At 39.8% G+C, this 24,965-nt stretch overlaps 1 protein-coding gene across 5 annotated transcripts in view; it reads left to right on the top strand.

Moving 5' to 3' along the window:
* LOC122543133 (zinc finger matrin-type protein 4-like) overlaps positions 1 to 24,965 on the top strand; it is a 162,396-nt gene that overhangs the window by 125,138 nt on the left and 12,293 nt on the right. For 4 of the 5 annotated variants that reach the window (XR_006309925.1, XR_006309926.1, XM_043681478.1 and 1 more), the window contains exon 6: positions 2,387 to 2,483. Coding sequence is in view for 3 of the 5 variants with exons in the window: in XM_043681478.1 (XP_043537413.1) it covers positions 2,387 to 2,483 (97 nt within the window). In the remaining 2 variants the exon portion in view is untranslated. Of the gene's footprint in view, positions 1 to 2,386; positions 2,484 to 5,942; positions 6,008 to 24,965 lie in introns of those variants that run through there. The other variant, XM_043681479.1, reaches the window with a different exon arrangement.

The following is a 24,965-nucleotide window of genomic DNA, read 5'->3' as shown; positions in this document are numbered from 1 at the left end:
CCTAACCAATGTCCTGTACAGCCGCAACATGACCTCCCAACTCCTGTACTCAATACTCTGACCAATAAAGGAAAGCATACCAAATGCCTTCTTCACTATCCTATCTACCTGTGACTCCTCTTTCAAGGAGGACCTGCACTCCAAGGTCTCTTTGTTCAGCAACACTCCCTAGGACCAACTTCACCACACAAAATGACATCACCAACCCAAAGGAACCCAAACATATAAACAGAAAACAGGAATTATCAGTAGTGCTTCGCCTGAGACCCACTGAAGATGTTACCTATTAGGGTGACGAAACATCTGGAAATGATCCTTCCAGCTCAGCGAAGAAACCTACATCCAAAACCTCAACCTGAGCTACAAATCTTCTCAAAACTTGTAATATCTGTCCATCCCTTGTTCTATGTAGTTTTTGTATTTGTCAAAACATTCAAGTCATTGAGCATCATCTACCCTTTTTGAATCCATATTCTCTATTCCGATTTACTCCAAGTGTTTTTAAGAGTTCATGATTTTGACACACGTGTTCAGTTTTTGCCATCTGCTAACACTGCTGTCCCAGGCTAACAGATTCATGATTTCTCCCTTTCATGAGAAAAGATATAAAAATTGCCACTGCACGTTCCTCTGTGTGACCTCTTTTTTCATGTTTGTGAAATTATTGTGTGTTTTCGACGACTTTTCTTTAATCTTCTGTTGACTTCAGATTAAAAGGAAAATTAAATGGCTTTAATATCACCTATACCTTTTAGTTCCACAACAATGTCAGTAGCCCATGTAAATATAGCCATTAACATTAAGCAGTGTCACCTACTTTCTGTAAGCTGCAATAAAGAAACAAGATGTTGTTGTGCTGTTGTCGTAATCTGTGGTTTTACCTTCAATTCTGCCCTCTCGTGGGTCTGATTTAGATCATTTCTACGTTTGTGGTTATATCTTCAGCTGCAAGGCCCTAAGAAATGGAATTCTGTCCCTCAACGTTCCCTATCATATCTACCTTAGGTTTCCTGTCAGGATCTACCTTTTCAACAAGCTTTTGGTCACCTATCCAAATATATATTTATGTGGTTTGTTATCTGGTCTATTTGATAACACTCTCATAAGTGTCTAAGCAAGTTTGCTGTGTTAAATGCGCTACATAAACCTCAGTTGTTGTAAATGTAACCCCATCTTCAGTTCATCTCAAGTAGGTTGTCACTTGAGAGGTACTGCCATAAGGTTAGAGAGGTTTTACAGACATTGGGTAAACGACGAGTTCTGACACATTGTGGTATTTTAAATGTTAAATATCATTGTTTTTGTAATACTTATGAAATGCGTGGAGATTTGGGATTGAATCCCAAAAATTTGAGGCAGGAGTACATATAGCGTAAATTTCATATCCCCCCAGCTTATATTAATTCCAGTAGACCATCAGAAAACCAGTAATATTTCCTCAGAGATAAAAGCTACATGTACCAATTAATTGGTCTGCCATGTTTTGCATCTCAGTGTTAATGAAACTGTTCTAAGTAGCAGCTGGATTGTCACATCCCATTACTGTCAGCACTAAGTAACAGTTGTTCATTATCATTTCACAATTTCACAGCTTCTTTGTTCCCATTGTATTTTCCAACCTTGTCAATCCAGAGCTTCTATTTCTGATTTCGTCAGAAACCTGCACCTTCAAGCTCCAGCCTAATCCCCATGCTTCTCTAAACTTCCAAAGTCAACCTAATTCGGCAGATAAGAAGTTTCACAGAAGCCCTACAATTCACAGTGGGCAAGTGCATCTCGATGTAGCCTTAAGCACTGTCCTAAAAATTAAATCTGACATGCTTTGAACACCTTATGTGGCTTAGTATGAATATTTATTTGATAACGCTCTTTTGAAGCCCAACTTCTGATTTTATTTTAGGGAGACTCCAGCATTCAGAGGGAATTCAACATGAGGGTTCAAGTTAGTAAAAGTACAGTGCTTCCATTTTTCTTCAAAAACAGAATTTTCAAACTGAGTTTTATTAGTTTTGAAAAAGGAAAGTAAAAGTAGAAGTCTCTGCTTCTTGTAACGCTGTGGCAGAAAGAGACTAGTCAAGTTCTGATAAAAGCAGAATTGTGCATCCCAAACTTGTTTTAGTTTGAATGGATGTACCATTGTGGGTTTGACTGTAATCTGTAGAACTTCCTGAACCATGCTCCCCTGAGCGTTCTGTTTCATCAGAAAAGCTATGGGAGAATCTCCTTCTTGCTTAATGTGTATATTTCAAAATCATTGTGATATGCTTCTGAAATTGTAATGTATGCTCCAGTGTCAAAACTGCACAGCAGAAGCAATGAAAGTCATACCTTAAAACCAGGATCAATTAGCTAATCACCAGTTTGATTCTTCCATCTTCTCTTGCAGCACTGAAGCGGAGTTACACTTGCAGTTTGTGTCATGTGATCCTGAATTCCATCGAACAGTACCATGCTCATCTACAGGGATCCAAGCATCAGACTAAGTAAGTGGCCTTAATTAACTTTATTCATTTTTCTCAGGCTTGTGCTGCTTGGCAGGCCCAGTTGTTTGCACCTGACTTCAGTTCTTCACTGAAAACCACTAAAGTATGAAAATGCTACAAGAACAAGGAGCAAGGCAGATAAGATTCCTCACTAGAGGTGGCTATTTTCATGTTCCAGCTCTGCTATGGGGTTCCTGCTTCCTGCCTAGTGCAGTATTCTGATTGAGCCAAAACCTTAGATTGTGCTTCTCCTGTATTTAGCTCACCACTCACATATTTTCCAATCTGTCCACTTTGTTGACCATTGACAGCGCGGATGAAGTTTTCCGTGAATACAAATATAAATGAACAATGTTCATAAAGTAGGAAAAACCTCAGGAAAAAATCATGACCTTACATCATGAAGATTCAGTTTGTATTCAAAGAAATCATATTTTTGTTCCATCATGCAGGATAATGGTTAGCTTGATTAGATCATTTCTCACCACAGTTTATATTGCTACTATGCAGGAGCAAGACAAGTGGTGTTCACCACACACAAGATGTTGCTATCAAGGCAAAAAGACATTCTCTCTGTAATTGAAATATGAATTTCAGTGCTGGTGTGATGCTGTGTTAATGTTGCACATCCCAAGCACTTGCTGAATGTGTCAAACAAATCTCCTATCAGTTGTTCAAAATTAACAACATACTGGTCAAACAACCCATGATTGCAAATGCACAAGACAGTTTCCAACATTTGATACAATTCACAAATGGACAATATTTGCTGCATGATCCTCAGTATGGAGAGAATTATGCTGATAAACAATTTAGGATCATCAGTTGGGCTTACTGTGTGGTGCATTTGTCTTTTCTGGAAGCAATATTTATTAGTACAAAGGGCCCTATACTTTGATGACAGAAAGAACATGCACCCACACTGCACATGTTTCAATGCAACAAAATAATTGACATTCTCTGGCTCATTTCTCAGGGCACTGCTTTGATCACGGAAAGTTAACCAGCCTTGTTAAAAATGTAAACAATGTTTTGGAGAAAACCATCAGTTGTCATTGTTGTGATTGTTACAAGGTCAGACTTCATAGGATATGAGTTCTCTGATTGGATCCAATCAGGGAGCCCTGGCTGTCAGATATAAACAGAAGTGTCAGACATTCTGTTCATTCTGAGGGAGCTGGCTCTGAGGGAGCCACGTGTGAACTAAAGGTGACTTGGTGATGAGATATCGGCCTCTATGGAGTTATTTCAATCATTAATTGGTTCATCATCCATGGTTTCATCTATACCATTGAAAGTCCACTTGTCAGCTCATCAGCACTCTCCTTTCACACAGTATAAATGTTTGTTTCACTTTGTATTGACACTTGTTGCAAATTGGCCTGATGAATGCGAGACAATAATGTGTCTATTTTATGAGTACTTATTTTCATTCCATTCAGTCTCCCCATTATCAAAAATAGGTTAGGTGGTGTGTGTTTGCCTCTAACAAGGTGCTTTGACTCTTATGCAGCAATGCTTATGTCATCTCCCACAACATAAGAAATTACATGTTGATATTGTGGGAACAAAGAATTTAACAGGCATGTATTCAACTGAGCTATTGTAGCAAACAGTATATTCCTGGGATGGATATGTGTCTGGGACAACATTAAGCTTGGAGGTTATGAAAGAGAAGCCATGGAGTGCCATACTTCAAATGATCTCAGTTAAGATGGAGTATGAGATCATTGTCCTTGCAGGTCATGTGCTGTAATGCAGTGAAGATGTCAAGAGTATGCCCCTTAAAAGTATAATGACACATAACACAGCACCCTCCTGTTTCCAATGTTAAAAACCTATCCCAGACAGGTGTTGTCAATTTACTCATTATGAAGATAGGAAAAACAGAAATTATATGCCTAACATTTTAAACTTCAATATGACGCTTTGATAGCTAGGACTGGCCTGTGAGTGTTTATCTGTCTGGAGAGATATACCTTGTTTTTGGTTGCACTTAATTGTTAACTTGGTTATCATGCCACTGGTGGTTGTGATTGCCACACAATCATGATCAAATATTCATCTTCACTCTCATCACTCTTCACCATCTCCATTGCTGTCACACAAAAATACAGCAATGCAATGCAAAAGTCTTGTTTTGTTGCTCCATATTGAGTGGTCATGTATTTGTTAATAAGCTGTATGCTTTGCTGGGTTGTTGAGCATGAGTGGTGGGTGATGATGTCGTATGGGTCAATCTCCACTTAGTACATGTCTTGAAATGGTTTACCACTGAACTGCAGTCCATTGTCGTGCACTATTTGATCAGTTAGATTGGATTAACTGAAAACAGCACTCATCATGTCACAATGATCACATTCCTTAAATTGCTAAGTCATTGAACAATGGGAAATTCAGAAAAGTAATCTATCCCAGGATATAATCTTTCCCGTGCACTGTGAATACACCTGTTGCTTCTTCTGCCTGGTATTGTGTGATTTTTAACTTTGTATACCCCAGTCCACACCTCCCCCCTTACTTCCCTCCAAGGCCCCAAGGGATACTTCCATATCCGCCACAAATTCACCTGCACCTCCACACACATCATCTATTGCATCCTCTGCACCCGATGTGGCCTCCTCTATTTTGGGGAGACAGGCCGCCTACTTGCGGAGCATTTCAGAGAACACCTCTGGGACACCTGGACCAACCAACCCAACCACCCTGTGGCTCAACACTTCAACTCCCCCTCCCACTCCACCAAGGATATGCAGGTCTTTGGACTCCTCCATCGCCAGACCATCAGCATTTCCGACGCCCCTCCCCAAGTCCCTCCTCCCTACCTTTTATCTTAGCCTGCTGGACACACTTTCCTCATTCCTGAAGAAGGGCTTATGCCTGAAACGTCGATTCTCCTGTTCCCTGGATGCTACCTGACCTGCTGCGCTTTTCCAGCAACACATTTTCATACCCCAGTCCAACACTGGCATCTCCACATCATGCTGCAAATGATCTCTGCTAAGATGGATGAGATCTTTATACCTTGGGTGTCATGCAGTCATCCATTGACGGATATCATGAACATGTCTTTTTATATACATTGATGGTGAGACATAATTCATGAGCGAGGTCTTTGCCTCCAGCTAGTTCCAACCCATGAGATTGTAAATAAATAAGCAAAGGAATGTGGGGTAGTTTAATTATTGCAGGAATACTGTCTGTATTAATGGAAGCCCACATATTTTATTCAAAATTAAAACAGCAATTACATCGAGCATAATTGGTAACAAAAAAATCACTCAAAGAGAATTGTTTCTTACCCTGGGAATTTCTGTTCTATGTGTTCAACTGTCTGATTCCAAATGAAAATTGATAGAGCGTTTCTCACCTCCAGCATAACCTTTTTGCAAAGCAGGTCCCTTGTCAAATTTACATCTCTCCATGCAGCAGATTAAGGGTTTGTTTTTTTTCTGCAAGGGATCATTGATTCTCAAGGATTGGAACAGGAGAACTCATTTTCACGAGTTAATCCATATTTTACATCAGAGATATTGTTTTGTCCTATCCACATAACCAGGTATTCAAGTTTTCTTCCATCTATCTGTACACAGTGAATAATATCATGCTTTTTATGGGGTTTTGGTAATTTGCAAACATGGACATGGTTATATTTCGAGCCTTTGAAAACAGTTATTTTAATGCAGTAAAAATGACCACATTTTACACCATTTGTTTTCACTATATGAAATCATTGAGAAACATATCTTGGCGCAGTTTTGTTATTTTGGGCTTTTTGCTGTTATCAATCTATAAGTCGTTCAATGACTTAGGTTGAAGGAGATCTGCCTCATGAATTGCAAATTGCCACATTTGTCTGAACAATTTGCACATCTCCCTGTTCACCTCATTGAAAATGCCAGCTCTCCCTCAAACTGCATATCTTTAAGAACTTGTTGCATTTGCACAATAAACTTTAGTCAGCTCACCGCAGAACGCTTAAGTTGTTGTATATTAGCCTGGATACCCACATAATGGAATGGTCGTTGCTCATGCCATGTCAATCAAACTCTTGAGCCAGGCATGGAACAGTTTAAACTGTTTCACCTCAGTCTGTATTAAATTCTTTTTAGAGACCTAAGACATTTTTCACTTGCAGTTTTTTTTCCGACTCATTTCCATATCCTTGCTTGTCTCTCTCTTATTCCAATCTTACTGTCCTTCTTAATGTTACGGGTATGACTCTAATTCATCAACCTCTCCATTTGTACTGTCGCTCATTTTTAGTCCTTTCAGATTGTTGATTCCATCATTCACTAAAATACCAAATGGCCTGTTGCTAGTTATCAACTTGCACTTCCAACAACTTTAAGGGCAAACGCATTTTATAAGCTACAGGTTTAGGGAAAATATCAAACTTATGATGCATGGTAGGCGATGTCCTGTTTCAGCAAAACCTGGACGAATTCCTTCAGTTAGTGTTCCTCCCATTTTATAAGGCTGTATTTATAGGATATGTTCTTCAACACATTGCTCAAAGTTCAAACTGCAAGGCTCAGGCCACAATTATGGATTCGCATGGGGTTGAGAGACTTGTCAACTTAACATCGGCACCATGTGAGGACCAGTGACAAGACAGCCCTGCACCTCCACCTGAAGGCAACTGCACAGCTCTAGTCCCCAAACAGCCAATGTCTCATTTTTGGAAATACCAGATACAAGAGACCAATTGCATGAAAATTTAGCAGGTGGAAAAATTTAGAATATGTACAGCAATGTGATTGACATTTAAATGCATCGGAGGGGCAATAAATGTTGTCCTTGCCCTTGCAAATGTTGTCAAAGCCCACATCCCATGGAAGAATAAATTTCAAAACAAGGTGATTGAGCCTCTGTCACTTTTGGCTGTGGTGATCAGGAGTCCTGGAGCCTGACACCCTCAGCTGTGATGGTATCAATTCCTGAGACACAAAAGAGACAACATTACTGCATCATTAATCACTTGAATGATGTTAATAAGTCCATTGTCACATCAACGTAGCTGTTATCTTGTGTTCATCGTGTAATGCCATTTTTCTTGCATGTCTTTCCCAGCTACTGACGTATTTAACCTTTCTTCATGGCACATACATTTGTTCCCACTGATATGAAAACATTCATGTGATATTTTGGTTTGCTTTAAACATGTGAATGTTAGACTTCTGCTCTAATTGCTCAGCAACAGCCATAAAGCAGTAAAGGAGATAAAGTGGAAAGAAGTGCTCTGTGTGTAATTATTTTAAAATAATCTCTCTGTGAAATGAGATTTTGATTATGGAACAAAACCTGCTGTGTAGAGTCTACACAGTGAGATGTATCCTGGACTCTAATAAAGAGGTTCAAGTTATGCACATATCCATAGTGAAAGCATGTTTCTTCACTGTTCCCATGAGGGTAGCAAACTCTAACTTAACAAACACTTAGTGTTCAGTATCTTGGCCTATATGAGGTGCAATTCATCATCTCCTAACTGAACTCCATCGGCTACAAAGATGACACACTCAATGCAAAACCTTTGTTCTGCTTTTTATGCTGCTTCATGACCTATTTTCACCTCAGCAACGTTATTCAGCTTACACCCATCAGAATTCCACGTTCTACTCCTGTCTTCAAGCCCTTCCTTCTTACAGTCAGCTGTAAGGCCCTGTCCTCTGAAACTTACTTGCTACTTCGCAGTGTGCCTTCTGATCCCTTTCCGCAACTTTAGACTGCTCCTCAATAAGTTATTTTCTGAACAGGACATAATAAACCCTCCTGACTTTTCTACAACTGCGTGGGCCACTCTTTTGCTGAAATAAGCTGGGGCCATTTCATTATGCCAAAGGGATGCAGAGAAATGTTATTATAGCAGCCAAGGGTAGTGCCCTCAGTTCGCCATACTCCCTGGGGGAGAGCACCTGGCTTCCTTTAAATACTGAGGCACAGCAAAGCTAACAAGTTGTAACTTGTTTCAAATAAAGACACCTTCACTAGCAATGTAAAGCATTTGGAAAGTCAGCACTCAGAAGCAAATCAAATCAAAGTATTTGTTCCAGTGAGGTGAATTTACTGTGTGGATAATGAACTCTGGAATTTGGCTTCTTGATGCTCAGTGGTTGGCACTTCAGATTGCCAACATCTTATTTGGAAAAAATAAGAATGCAGATCCATAGTACACAGCACATCCAGTTAAAAAAAATCAGAGAAATCACCACCCAGTGATCAAGCAGTACCGGCTTGTGTTTACAAAACCCCAAAGATCACACAAGGAAGCAAAAACTTAAAAGAGTCTAAAATCTCTGCAGTTTGTGAATCAGGTGCAAACAGTGCCATAATGCAGTCTTCAAAGATGGGGTGAATCCACACTTACTTCCATTTGACCAAGACAGTATATCTCAGGTTTTTAGTAACAGGAGATGAAGGTGCCTAACAGCCTTAGCCTTAGAAACACAAATACCTGAAGTAAAACGGGCCAGTGGCACACCACGTTTCACATTTGTTCGTGTGCCAGAGATAATTGTTGCATAACAGGTAAGAATCGTAGCTTTCTTGAAGTGGGAAGTAGGAAGAGGAGGTGAAGATATCAAAGTCATGCAAGGTTGTCAAAAAGGAGGATGTTTAGTCTATCATTCATGTCTGACAATGGGAGAAAACATCTGTGTATCCATTCCTCCTTATCCACTGACATGGCACCATATGTCTATCCCATTCCCAGATTGTTCGCTTTACCTTTAACTTAAAGTAATTTTCACCAAAACATATCATTCAGCTTTTATATCTATTCTTGATAATAGGCTTTTCATCCATTACATGAAGAAGTTTCTAGGACCATCAAGCTGGATACTTATGTGACTAACCTTATGTTCATGCACACATGTTACAGATTTATTTGCCAATGAAAGTCATGTGTCACAATTTATCCGTTCAAACATTTCACAAATTTGAATTAGTTCTGTCCATAGTTTGATACAACGAATGTAAAATGTGAAGAAAGTTTCTCAACACAAATTATCACAGTCTCCGACAATGTCAAAGACTTATTGGCAACAACCAAGGTAATGAAACAGGTTACTGATCAGCATTTTTCCCTTAAAACTGATTCTTTTGGAAATTACCATACTTGCACCATCCATGTATAATTCAGGGGACAAGTTGTTTTTAGTGAATTTCTGAAAAACTAGTCACCGTTTTACATCCATACATCAAATCCTGTGGAGCTGGTGGCAAAGATGCATGTTCCACACCATATCCCAACACAATTGGTGGAGTAGTAAGTAGTGAGGATGGCCTTAGATTATAGGAGGATATAGATGGGCTCGTCAGGTCGGCTGATCAGTGGAAATTAAGTTTGATCTGGGTAAGTATGAGGTGATGCACTTGGGAAGGACAAACAAGGCAAGGCAATACACAATGATCAGTAGGACTCTGGGATGCATTGAGGGTCAAAGTGACTTTGGTGTGCATGTCTACAGTGCATTAAGGTCGCAAGACAGATAGATGACATAGTGAAGAAAGCATATGGAATATTTGCCTTTATTAGCCAAGGCATAGAGTTTAAAAGCAGAGAGGTTATGCTAGAACTATATGAACAGTTAGTTAGGCCCTGGAGAGGGTGGAAAGCAGATTTGCCAGGACATTGCCTATGCTCTACAGTTTTAATTATGAAGAGAGATTAAATAACTGGGATTGTTTTCTGATGAGCAATGGTGACTGAGGGGCAACATGATTGAGATTTTTAAAATTATTAAGCATGTATAGGTATATGTACATGTACAGGATGCAGAAAATTATTAAGACAGTGTAGACAAGAACTTTTCCCTTGGTGGTGAGACCAATGACCCGGAGCCATAGATTTAAGCAAAGAGGCTGGAGATTTAAAGAGGATGTGACTATTTAGTTTTTTTCACCCAGAGGATGGTGGGAATCTGGAACTTGGTGCCTGTGAAGCTATTGGCTGCAGAAACCCTCAAAGCATTGAAGAAGTGTTTAAATGTACACTTCTGATGCCAGTGCTTTGGACCAAGTTATGGAAAATGGGATTAGAATAGTTTGTTGGTCGCTTTTGACTGGTGCAGACTTGAGAGGCAGAATGGCCTTTTTTCTGAGCTGTAGACATCAATGATTCTGTAACAACAGCTTGAATCATGATGAGAACCAGGTGGAACTACAAATTTGATTTGTAAAAACAAATTTACGATCAGAAGTGTGAAAAATAAATACTTCAGATTTGCAAATAAACTGTCAACTGGTGACATAGAGAAAGAGATGATATAGATGAACAAGGAGATGAAGAGGGTGAACAAGGAGAGCCAGTGGATGTGGTTTACTTGCACTTTTAGTAAATGTTTGATAAGGTTCTACATAAGAGTTAACATGTAAAATTAAAACATGTGGGATTGTGGAAGTGGGCTGATATGGTTAGAGATCCAGCTGCAGATAGGAAGCAAAAAGTAGGAATTAATGGGCCTTTTTCTGAGTATCTGACAGTGACAAGTGGGAATACTGCAAGGACCAGTGCTTCAATCCCAGTTATTCACAATAGAATTAGAATCAGAATCCCTACAGTGTGGAAACAGGCCCTTCAGCCCAACAAGTCCCCACCGACCGTCCAAAGAGTATCCCACCCAAACCCATTTCTCTACATATACCCCTAACTAATGCATTTAACCTACCCTTATCCCTGAACACTATGGGCAATTTGGCATGGCCAATTCACCTAACCTGCACATCTTTAGATTGTGGGAGGAAACCAGAGCAAACCCACGCAGACATGGGAAGAGTGTGCAACCTCCACATTGACAGTCAACCGAGGCTGGAATTGAACCCGAGTCCTGGTACCGTGAGACAGCAGTGCTAACCACTGAGCCACCATGCCACCCCAATACATATTAATTATTTAGATGAGGGGACTAAATGTAATATGTCCAAGTTTGTAGATGATACAAAGACAGCTCTGAGGATGAGCTGTGAGGAAGAAGCAGTGATGCTTCAGTGTGTTTTAGACAAGTTAAGTGACTTGGGAAATGCATGACATATGAAGTATAATGTGGATATGTGTCAGATTATCCGCTTTGGTATCTTATTAGATTATTATTAGGTAGATTATTATCTGAATGGGGATAGATTGGGAAAGGAGGGGTGAAATGAGGCCTGGGTGTCCTTGTACATCAGTCACTGAAAGTCAGCATGTAGTTGCCCCAGGCATTGAAGAAGACAAATGGTATGATAGAAAAGGATTCACACACAGAAACAGGGATGCCTCAGTGCATTTGTATAGATCCTTAGAGAGACCATACCTGGAAAATTGTGTGCAGTTTTGGTCTTCTTTCTGAGGAAGGCTATTCTGATGATGGAGGGAGTGCAACAAATGTTTCCCAGACTATTTCCTGAGATGTCAAGACTGACATATGAAGAGAGACTATGTCATTTAGGAGTACATTCACTGGATTTCAGAAAACTAAGGGAAGATCTCACAGAAACCTGAAACATTCTAACAGCACTAGACAGGGTAAATGCAGGAAGGATATTCCTGATGATTGGAGAGTCCAGATCCAGGAATAACACTCAAAGGATATGGGTAGGCTATTTAGGACTGAGATGAGGAGTGGTGAGCCTGGGGAATTCTCTGCCACAGAAAGCAGTTGAATCCAAAGCATTGAATGTTTTCAAGAAGGAGTTGGAGAAAGTTCTTATTGCTAAAATTACTGAGGGGTATGGGGGAGAAAGCAGGAACAGGGTTAATGAGATGGATGATCAGCTATTATCATATGTAGTGACACAGCAGGTTCAAAGGGCTGAATGGCATACTCCTGCTCCTATTTTCTGTGTTTCTGTCTTAAAACTCCCCCAATTACAGTTCCACCAAAATCAAATTTGTTGCATGAATGTATGCACCGTACTGCGAGAGCAGCCAAAGCTGCAATTTAATCTGAGTGGGCTTTTCCCCAGCTCTCAGTGTTGCAAAGTCATCATTTTTGGAGGAGACGGTGCTCATTCAACACAATGATTTTTTTTCAAACTGGCAATTTAAACAAGTTTTAATGTGTAAACCCTCTACTGTGCATTAATAATCAGAAAAGTTAGTTTGAAATGTATTTTGTGCAGCTATATAAGAATATCAATGTGACATGATTGCAGTTTTTTGTGACATTTGTGCAGGTGTTTTGAAAAATCAAATAAGTGATTGACAGTATAATTCCTTGTCACTTCCCCCGTGATTGTAACATTATGAAAGCCAATTACACTGCCAATCAAACAGCCAGCCTATTTATTACTTCACCTCATTACCTGTGTGTTTTGTGCCTTTTCTCTCTCTTCAATATTAATGTGAGCCTAATATAATTTCATTCACCCTCCCCGAAGAATTCATTGAATCACTGCTCATTATTTGCTGCCACTAATAGCAAAAGAAGAATTCATCCCTCTTTGTCTTGGTGGGGGACTGAATCACTGGGTTTCAGTGACTTGATAGATTCAGGTTTCCTTGTCTGCAGAAATACGAATATAAATTCACGCATGCAAGATTTCAGAGCACAGTATGCCAGCTCGCGACTGTACTGACAAATTTCAGACATACGTTTCAAAAATGATTGTTGCATCCTTTTTTTCTCATTATAAAGCATTTATCTAACCAGAACAGGGGGATGAAAATGATACAACCTGACATTTAAGAAGACAAATTACCCTTCTTTTTATGTAGGACTGTTTTCTCTCAGAATTTCTTTCAGAACAATGGCTTTCCCTGCATCTGACAAGATTATTTATTGCAATAAAATGAATTGATTTTTATTCAGTTCATTGCTGTATATTTTGTTGGATATTTTGGAGATGGTTTAAAAACCAGTGGGTTACTAGAACATTTTAATTCAGGATAGTTTTAGTGAAATGTAGATTTTGATAAGATATAGAAGCAGCTTAGAGACAGTGCATAAACCAGGGAGGCAAATAGCAGGGTACTGACATTTTTATTCAAGAGTGCAGTTCTGGAAAAGCACAGCAGGTCAGGCAGCATCCAAGAGGCAGGAAAATCAACGTTTTGGGCAAAAGCCCTTCATCAGGAGTGAAGGAATGCGCAAAATGTCGATTTTCCTGCTCCTCGGATGCTGCCTGACCTGCTGTTTATTTTCCAGCATCATACTCCTGACTCTAATCTCCAGCATCTGCAGTACTCACTTTTGCCTGGCTTTTTAAAAATTCATTCAGATGGATGAGTTTCACTGGCTAGACCGGTACTTATTACCCCAAATAGCTCTTGCACCTGGTGTGCTATTTTTTTTTTGAATTGCTGTAATCCATTTGGTGTAGGTTAGAGAGGGGGTTCTGGGATTTTGACCCAGTGATACAAAGAATGGCAAGATATTTTCAAGTCAGGATAGCAAGTGGCTTGACTGGGAACTTGCGGATGGTGACTTCCCATGTCTGTGCTGCCTTTGAGTTTGGATTTGAATTTCCAGAAGACCTTTGATAAGGAGATACATACAAGGATGTTGCACAAGATATGTGCACAAGGATGTTGCTCATGGTATTGAGGAAACACTATGAACTAGGATTCCAAAGTATTTATTACAGAGAAGATAGTGAGTCAGGATCAATGGGTATTTTTTGAGGTTGGAAAGAAGGAATTAGTGAAATGCAACAAGGATCAGTGCTGGGTTCTTCGATTATTTACTGGCTATATTAATGTCTTGGAGGAGGGGTGGAGTACAATATATTCAAATGGTATGATTGGAATGGATTGGTAGAATAGCATGTTGTGATGAGAATATTAGAAATCTAAAAGGGGATGTGGATAGGCCAATATCATCATTCATTTTCTGTGTTAGTCATGGTCAGGTCATCTTGCCCATTTGTTTTTTTTTGTGCCAGACAATAAATGGCAAAGGCTACTGAATGGGATGGTCTCTCTTTTAGCAATAGTGGAATCCATGAGCTCTTGCACTTGTTGCTCAAGGATGGTTGAAGGAGGCACATTAGAATCTTTGAAGAAGATGGTTTATTGCAAAGCAAAGCCAAGAATTAACTTCTCATTCAAGGATAATCCTAAACATTGAGTAGTTTCAGCTGAAGTGATCACAATATGTGCAATATACTCAGCAGCAGAGGTGAAGGTGAAATGCAAAACTGTTGTGGTGAATGGTGGGCTAAAATTAAAACAATTGGGAATTTGACAATGCTGCTATGAGCAGAATTTTTCCAGGAACAAACACAGCTGGAAGTGTGGTTGGGAGGTGGAAGAGGATGTCAGCGAAGAGGGATACAAGAAAACAATCAGTGTGCTTGTGTTGAACATATTTCACAGTAGTGTGATGACATAAAGGAGGTCAGGTTGAGTAAGGTTGTGAATATGGTTAAATTGCATATTTAGGTATAAACAATGCTTCCTGTAGGACTTTCAGAAAATTTGTGGGTAGCCTAGACGTGTGTTCTGTAGCCACGCTGAACGTTACAACTCAGTGTTGCCAGCCCTCACTGATGTTGTTTTGGTTTTGCATGTATTAACCAATATAGAAACACCAGTGTTAAATATAATCTTTATCTTGACTCCAGGTTCATGAAATTCAAAAAGTATAAATCAGTAAACATTCAAACAGAGCAAACTAATCACTATCTTCAATTTCATTACCTCTAATTGAAAAGAACAGTTGAGAGAAGCATTATATCAGGGAGTCATGTTGATTTGCACTGTGTTTATGCTGCAAGCATTTTTATTCCATACCTTCACACATGCTGTTGTCGTTCACGGACATTGTAAACATCCTGTGCATGGACAATAACAATAAGGGGAGACTGAACATCAATCATTAAATTTATTCTAGACCCACCTTTTATTTGTTGTTTGGTGTGGTAATGTGCTCTCTTTTGTTGCAAACAGCACAAAGCAAGTAAGCTTGAAGACATAATGCAGGTTTTTGTCTGTACCTCATTAAAATGACTAAAGTATGCTCCTTAGCATTTAAATGTCCATAAACCTATTCAGGTTTGCAAAACGAAAGCATGATAAATTACCATCATAAAAATCACTGATGCACAGTCCAGATAGAAAGCACTTTGCTAACCACTGTTTCCGCATTAACTAAGAGAATAACGCTATGGACATCGCATGTTATTGCATTTCACAGTCATGTGGATTTGGATTGTGATGCTATGTTCTTCACATAGAATAGTTATTAACCAGTAAAGTGGTTTGCATTATACAAAGTAGTGTACTTGTAGTGAAACGTTTAAAAGAGAATGGCATGGTCCATTCGATACTGACATCCCATTTTTCTGGTTGTTGCATCAAAGAGCTAAGTTTTAAACAATTAATGTATTAATGTTGTCCATTCTCTAGCACTGTCTGGCACTCCTGGGACTTCGCTGTGGGCCAGCAGAAGGCAGATGGTGGGAAAAAATATTGTGAGATGCTGTCTCCATTAATCAGATGATCTTGGTAATTCTGAACCAATCGGGTTGTGAGTGTCACAGGCTCAGAAGTTCCCTTTTGACAATTGACATGAAACATTGGCTCTGTTCATCTCTACACAGGTACTGCCTGATCTGCTGAGGACTTCCAGCACTTCCTGCTTTTGTTTCAGATTGCCAGTATCGGCAGTGTTCTCTTTCTGAGTTGCTGTGCAATTCATTACTGCTTCTTTTCCAGGAGTGTTTACCTTGAAGAAGTTTTACTCTTCAGCAGCATTTCTGTTTGGATCTCTTGCCTTGTTCACCTTTGGTGCTTTCCATTTCACTTCTTGTGTTTAATAAGGTATCCAACAAAACCTGATTTGACAGCCGCATTTCTTTACACGGTGACTGTCTCCTACACCAGCTTCAGCCACATGATGTTCAATTAAAATTCAAGTATTTGTGTTTCTGATCTGTTCACAGTTAAGATAGAGTCATTGAGTCACAGAGTCATACAGCACGGAAACCGACCTTTCAATCCAACTAGTCATAGAGTCAAAGAGATGTACAGCATGGAAACAGACCCTTCGGTCCAATCCATCCATGCCGACCAGATATCTCAACTCAATCTAGTCCCACCTGCCAGTCCATGCTGTCCATAATCCCAAACTAAACTACTTCCACCTGCCTGCACTTGGCCCAAATCCTACCAAACATTTGTTATTCAGGTACTTATCTAAATGTCTTTTAAACATTGTAACTGTAACTGCATCCTCCACTTCCTCTGGAAGTTTATTCCATATACAAACCACCCTCTGTTTAAAGAAATTGCCCCTCTTGTTAAATCTCTCTCCTCTCACCTTAAAAAGTGCCCACTAGTCTTGAAATCCCCCACCCTAGGGAAAAAATGCTTGCCATTCACCTCTTCTATACTCGTCATAAACCTCAAAAAGATCACCTCTCAACCTTCTACACTCCAGTGAAAAAAGTCCCAGCCTATCTAGCTTCTCCATATAACTCAAAACGCCATTCCTGGCAACATCCTGATAAATCTTTTATGAAACCTCTCCAATTTAATAATAACCTTCCTATAACTGGAAGACCAAAACTGGACACAATACTCCAGAAGAGACCTCACCAACATCATGTACAATCTTAACATTATGTCCCAACTTTTGTTATCGAAGGTCTGGGCAATGAAGGTAAGCATGCTTATTGCCTTCTTCACCATCCTTTCTGTATGTGATGCAAACTTCAAAGGATTATGTACCTGGATATTTCATGGATATTCAGCAATCCTCAAAAGCATTGTTCATGGCTCAAGCTAAGATATGCATTCAGTGTCAAATAGCTGTTCAGAAGGACGTGAAAGATATAGAATGTGGGGAAATAGATGGAGACATCTTGAAAAAGATGAAGGGCTTTTGCCCGAAACGTCGATTTCAAAGCTCTTTGGATGCTGCCTGAACTGCTGTGCTCTTCCAGCACCACTAATCCAGAATCTGGTTTCCAGCATCTGCAGTCATTGTTTTTACATCTTGAAAAATGTCCATATTACAGAGGAGGCGGTGCTGGATGTCTAAAAATGCATAAAAGTGGATAAATCCCCAGGACCTGATCAGGTGTATCCTTGGACTCTGTGGGAAGCTGGGGAAGTGATTGCTGGGCCTCTTCCTGAGATAATTGTATCATCAATAGTCACAGATGAGGTGCCAGAAGACTGGGGTTGGCTGACATGGTGCCACTCTTTCAGAAAGATGGTAAGGAAAAGCCAGGGAACTATAGACCGGTAAGCCTGACATCAGTGGTGGGCAAGGTGTTGGAGGGAGTCCTAAGGGACTGGATTTATATGCATTTGGAAAGGCAAGGACTGATTAGGGATAGTCAACATGGCTTTGTGCATAGGAAATCATGTCTCACGAACTTGATTGAGTTTTTTGAAGAAGTAATGAAGAGGATTGATGAGGGCAGAGCAATGGACGTGATCTATATGGACTTCAGTAAGGCATTCAACAATGTTCCTCATGGGAGACTGGGTTAGCAAGGTTAGAAGTCATAGAAAACAGGGAGAACTAACCATTTGGATACAGAACTGGCTTGAAGGTCGAAGACAGAGGGTGTTGGTGGAGGGTTGCTTTTCAGACTGGAGGCCTGTGACCAGTGGTGTGCCACAAGGATGGTACTGGTCCATTGTTTCATTGTCATTTAACTAAATGATTTGGAAGTGAACATAGGTGGTGTAGTTAGTAAGTTTGCAGATTACACCAAATTTGGAGGTGTAGTGGACAGCGATTACAATGGAATCTTGTTCAGATAGGCCATTGGGCTGAGGAGTGGCAGATGGAGTTTAATTTCGATGAATGTGAGGTGCTGCGTTTTGGGAAAGCAAATCAGGGCAAGAATTATACACTTAATGATGAGGTCCTGGGGAATGTTGCTGAACAAAGAGACCTTGGAGTGCAGGTTCATAGTTCCTTGAAAGTGGAGTCGCAGGTAGATAGGATAGGGTAGTGGTATGCTTTCCTTTATTAGACCGAGCATTGAGTATTGGAGTGGGAAGGTTATGTTGTGGCTGTACAGAACATTGATTAGGCCACTTTTATAATATTGTGTGCAATCTAGTCTCCCTCCTATTGGAAGGATGTTGTGAAACTTGAATGGGTTCAGAAAAGATTTAGATGGATGTTGCCAGGGTTGGAGGATTTGAGCTATAGGGAGAGGCTGAATAGCCTGGGGCTGTTTTCCTTGGAGCATTTGAAGTTGAGATGTAACCTTAGAGAGGTTTGTAAAATTATGAGGGGCATGGATAGGGTAGCTAGACAAGGTCTTTTCCCTGGATTGGGGAGTCCAGAACTAGAGGACATAGGTTTAGGGTGAGTGGGGAAAAATTAAAATGGACCTATTGGGTAACTTTTTCATGCAGAGGGTGTCATGTGTATGGAATAGACTGCCAGAGGAAGTGGTGGAGGCTGGTACAATTACAGTATTTAAAATGCATCTGGATGGATATATGAATAGGAAAGTTTTGGAAGGATATGAGCCAATAGCTGGCAAATGGGACTAAATTAGGTTAGGATATTTCGTTGGCATGGACAAGTTGGACCGAAGGGTCTGTTTCCGTGCTGTACATCTCTATGACTCTATTGCCACATGCACATTCTCAACATCTTTCTATGGCAGCACCAACTCACACAATCTCAATGTCCTGATTGCCAGTGTAATTTCATCCTTCCTCTCCCCAACATCTGAACAGAAAACTTACTTTCATCCTTTTTTACATATGCAATGACCTGTTGCATATGTAAATCTTTCACCTTCTTCATTTCCCTCAGAACCTATCCCTTCTTCTAATAGATTCTTGATCATTCAGGGAATCAGGGTTATGGGGAAATGCCAAGAAAATAGACAAGAGGAAGGCAGTCAGATCAGCCATGATCTTGTTGAATGGCAGAACAAGCTTCTCGGGTTCCTATTTGTTATGGCCTTATCTCACCTCTTCATAGGTGTTCCGGCCTTTTCCTCTGAAAACTTGAATTTTTTTTCCCAAGCCACAGCCTCTGCTCCATTCCTTGTCTTAATAAATTTTGAGGCAGTTGAGGCCTCTTATGATATTTCTTCTTTACAATCAGTGTGACATCTGTCATCTCAGTTTCAATCAGTTGTGATGCAGAGTGACGAGAGCATGGGCTCTTTTCCAGCATCAGCTGATGTTGCCATGAATATACTGCCTTTGAAACTGATGGGAACACAACGAGGCCTTTCAGCCCCTTGACCCTGTTCTACCATTCAATGACATCTTGGCTGACCTGTGTCCTAACTCCAGATACCTGCCTTTGACCGGCATCCCTCAATATCTTTGCTGAACAAAAAAAAATTGTCAATCTCAGATTTAAAATGAACAACTGATTCAACATCTACTGCTATTTATGGAAGAGAGTTCCAAATATCTACCACCCTTCCTGTAAAAAAGTGCTACCCTCACCCCTCACCTAAGGCATGGTCCCCCACAGGTTAAAGTCACTTTAAGTTATCTATCTCTCTGACAAGACAGCAGCTCTGTGGTCCTCTGGGAGTATAATGACTTATTACCTGGCTCACTCTCACTCGTCTCCCTCTGAACTTGCTGCATTCCATTCCATTCTGTCAGGTTCGATTCAGGCAAAAGGTCATTTCAACTGGAACCTGAGCTTTTTTCCCTTTCTCCACAGATACTGGCTGGACTCACTGAATTCCAATTTTGCTTCAGATTTCCCACATCTGCAGTATTTTCCTTTTCTCATCTGTTCTGAACCTCTGCATGAGTTGAAAGTAAATCTTTGAGTTTGCTGTATCTCCCCAAGCATGCTGTCCCAGATTGGCAATGCATACCTCAGATGAGATGAGTATATGAATTAACCAACAATGTTCAGTGTGGGTAATGTTATAGAATAGAATTTATAGAATCCATACAGTGTAAAAACAGGCCCTTCGGCCCAACAGGTCCACACCAACCCTCCGAAGAGAATCCCACCCAAATCCATTCCTCTACATTTGCTCCTGACCAATGCACTTAACTAACCCTGAACACTATGGGCAATTTAGCATGGCCAATTCACCTAATTTGCACATTTTTGAATTGTGGGAGGAAACCCACACAGACAAGGGGAGAATGTGCAAACTCCACACAGACTGTCTCCCGAGGCTGGAATCAAACCTGGGTGAGGTAGCAATGCTAACCATTGAGCAACCGTTACATTTGTAATAGTCAGTTGAAGATGCTTACAGGATAACTACACCAGAATGTAAATTGGCCCAAGATCTATTCCAGTCAGAGATTCAAACTAAGTTCTTCAGGACAGATTCTCATTGTCTGCTGCCCCTGCTATTCCAAACCTGCACAGTTACAGAAGCTGCTAATTTAATTAAATTGCAGCTAGAAAGAAGGTACTTTGTTCATACAATAGGACTGAAATGATGTGAAAATGCACTGACAGAAGCCTTGTCTGGTTTCCTCGATCTTAAATTTGTGTGCCATTAAAAGTTGTTTTTCTAAATTCCTTCAAGTCTTTTTAATTAGTGAGCATCACTTATTCGCTGGGGAAGATGCCAGGATTCGAAAGGTGGTGCCATTTGACTTGAATTATCATTTGTATCAAATGCAGATCCTTCTGCCTTCTCAGTTTGTGCATTCATTTGGCGCAGTTATATTAAATTAAGCAGAAGGCTGTCATCCATACGCTTCAGTGAGTTTGCAACAGAAGCAGTTTCCCACAGGAGAAAGAGATTGTCAATAGGACAACCTGATGTGACATAAACAAGAACACAACAGTACACTCTGTGCCAATTTCCACAATGCCATCTGTTATTTGATAAATTTTACTGAATAATGGATAGCCAAGAGCAATTAAAAAGCGGTAATCTGAATTGAGGGGTCCAGAAAGTGAGAGTGAAACTTGATCAATTTACCAAACTTGAGATTTGCTTACATTGTATTGCCTTGAATTTACAACACAGAAACAAGGCCATTTGTCTCAACAGATCCAGGCCTACAGTTATGCTCCATGCATACTTCTTTCAACTCGACTTACGTCATCTCACTCTATTGATAAATCCTTCTATTCCTTTTTCCCTTATTTGGCTTCCCCAACAAAGAGTTTATGTGTTTGCCTCAACAGTTCCATTCTGTAATGTGCCTCACATTCTTCCCAATCTCTGAATAAAAACATTTCTCCTGAATTCCTTTTTGGAACTTATTATTGACTACCTTCATTTCTTAAAATTCATTTAGGAGCTGTAGGTGTCACTGGCTCGGCCAACATTTATTGCTCATTCCTAATTGTTAAGAGTCAACCACATTGCTATGGGTCTGGAGTGACACATAGGCAAGCAAGGATGGTAGTTTCCTTCCCTGAAGGACATCACTGAACCAGATGGATTTTTTCAACAGTCAATAATGTGTTATGACCCAGAAGTGAACCCCTCTATTAATTAAGCCAAACACCCAAAAATGCTCGCCTCACCTCATAATCTTTTAAAATATGAGTTACAGAGAACTCCCAAATTCCACTATTTAAAGAAAATAAGATCAGTTTTTTTTTTAACTCCAGAAGTGAACATTAAACAACAACTATTCACAACTCTCAGCCCCACTTTTTCTTAACTGCTTATTATCTGCCTCCAACTCTGTAACAATATGCTATTCGAATGGACACTTATTGAATTTACATCAACTTAATTTCAAAACCACACAGCCACTGTCTTCTTCTCTTCACTCTTCTGATTGCTGATTCCCCTGGGTCATCTTCTTTCTTTTTACTGCGAGTATGTTTCATATGAAAAGATATCTTTGACAGATAGTGTTTTCTAATTTCTGGGAGAGCACAATATCAGGTGGGCAAGTAGCTCTCCAGTTTCTCTCTCTCTCCAGCAGTTGCTCGCTGATCAAAAATCTCTGCATTTTATACACCCCCAATATTGGATCCTGTCATTGGTTTGATGTTGGCAAAACAATAAATTCAAACTTGATTGGGTTTTAGTATTCTGGGGTATGATTTAAACTGATTGGTTAAATTTGAATTATTGTCATAACAGCAATCAAAACTCCGGTATCCATTTCGCAGCCAAATGTTATACATTTTCAATTTTCCAGTACACTCTTGGACTGCCATCTCGTCATAAACACAGGTGCTTGTCAGCTCAGTTCAGAAAAGCATTTTCTCTCTCTTAAAGGTGCAGTACATGCCTTCAACTTAATAACAAATGGATTCATTGTCATCATTAGATCCTTAATTCCAGATATTTATCATTCATAGTTTCGGGTTCCATGTATGTGAAGGCATCTCTTCCTCTCGCATAGCAAGTCCCTTCATAATTTTAAAGACTTCTGTAAAGAACACCTTTCAGTATACTGTTTTCAAGAAAAAACAACACCAGCCTCTTCAGATTTTGCTGATTATACCCTCTCACTGCTTATTTCAACCTGCATTTGTACTTTTGTGCTTATCCTTTCTTCCATATTCTTATTTGTAACTTGAAAACCAGAATAAAACTATCCAGAATATTGTCAGTGTAAGTCTAAAATCATTCCAATGTTAAGATAGTTTCTCTGCTTTTGAACTTTATTATCTTCATGATGAACTGTGCTATTTGGGTACATATTAAATGTTATTGTTTTTCATGATTTGTGTACTTAAACCCAGAGATCTGTTTGTCTCTTTGCCTTTATTTTCCAAGGAGTATGAGGCCCCTATATTACTCCAGCCAAAATTCACTTAACTGTATTAAAAGTAATTTTTCATTTGTACAATATGTTCTTCAGTTTTGTCACCGTCTTCCTCAGTCGAAGTTTGAAGTTCTCAAATATAAATTATTTATGCATTCCCTACAGCAACCTCTGTGTCAATATTGTCAACTCCAGAATGGTGTGCAGTGGGCTTGTTGAGAATCGTCTAAGACCTACCAATGAAAATAACAGCCGCCTTCACACCAAACCTAATAGAAAATGTTTCCAATCTCTTAGAATGATTTATGGACATAATCCTTTCATGAAGTTCAGCTCTGCATAAAACCTAGGCAGAAACTTTGTGCAAACCCGAGACATTTAGGTAAAAATTAGTTGCGGACTGTGCAAGTTTTCAGCAAATGCTTAATGTTCGGTACATTTCTATTGAGCACCACCTGGAGGTACCTTAGTGTAAAGCACCAGGACCCAGGCAGAAAGGCACTCCAATATAACTTTTATCCTTCATGAATATTCAAAAACTAGCAGGGTCAGATTCCAGCAACACTATCTGTTCTGCTCTTCTTTGTTTAAACTATAAAGGATGTGTCCATCCAGACCACGTTACATATTGTGCTATCGGAGCAGAAACAATTTTGTAACTCATTTCAAATTGTGAAATGGGAAAATATTGACTTCTTGAACCAATATTGACCATCATGTATCAGCCAAAGACATGCCAAAGCTCAAGGCTACAGGACACCAGCAAGTGGACAAGACTGTGAATGTCAAGAAGGTCAATGAGGAACTAATCATGAGCACACACAAAGCTTGAGTTTTAAAAGTTTGAAGATGCATGTGGGCAGACTATCTCAGATAAGAGGCTTTTGGAACTCTTGAGGACAAGGGGCAGAAGGGATTAAAAATTGAGTTGTTGATGTCTGCCTCGAAGTATTGGACAAGAGAACAAAACCCTGCAGCTTTTCATGGCAAATTGCAAAATAGGGCATGAAGTTGATTCACAGAGTCATGGAGTCATACAGCAGGAATAGACTCTTTGGTCCAACTCGTCCATGCTGACCAGTTGTCTCAATCTGATCTAGTTCCATTTACCAGAATTTGGCCCATACACCTCTAAACTCTTCCTATTCCTATGCCCATGTAGTCACCTTTTATATGTTGTAATTGTACCTGCCTCCAACACTTCTTCTGGCTGTTCATTCCATACACACACCACCATCTGGTCCTTTTTAAATCTTTCCCCCCCCTCACCGTAAATCTTAATTCACTGAGAGGAAGGATCACTGACTGTCTGAAGGGATACTTTCTGATTGGTAAGGGGCCCAACCATTTCTAAGGGGCCAGAATGAGCCTTCAAACACAGCTGGCATCCAAAAAAGGTCACCATCTCCCTACTAAATAGAAATGGCATAGGCCTCCTCGAACACACACAGAACTTCCAATATTTTAATGTCCTCAACAAGCTGGAGTGCTGGATGTCCATTTCAAAGGTCACCTTGAAAATGACTTGAGACATGCTGTGGGCATGCAGTTTTCTTCACATTGAATGAACCTCAAAATTAAAAACAAACTGGATAAGTAAACAAAGGTCATCCTGAAAGCTGCGATTGGAATTTGATATGTGGAGCTAGCATTTGTACCGCAATAATCTCTTGTACTAAAATTTCTCTGGTGCTGAATGTTGAGAGAATGGCGTGTCATCTTCAGGAAAAACATTATTTCTCTCTTGTGACACCACAACACTAAATTTGTCAGATCAAGCCTGAAAATGCTCATGATTGCAATACTGTATGCTGCCTGATGTTGGAGAATTACTTGAAGAGTTATCGAACATATTCTTACCCAACGTTTAGCTATATGTTTCAATAAAATAGATTTTCTTT

The sequence above is a fragment of the Chiloscyllium plagiosum genome, chromosome 42, assembly GCF_004010195.1.
Source record: "Chiloscyllium plagiosum isolate BGI_BamShark_2017 chromosome 42, ASM401019v2, whole genome shotgun sequence".
Taxonomy (NCBI): Eukaryota; Metazoa; Chordata; class Chondrichthyes; order Orectolobiformes; family Hemiscylliidae; genus Chiloscyllium; species Chiloscyllium plagiosum.
Note: the sequence above shows the minus strand (reverse complement) of the source record. Positions and strands in the feature narration are given on the sequence as shown.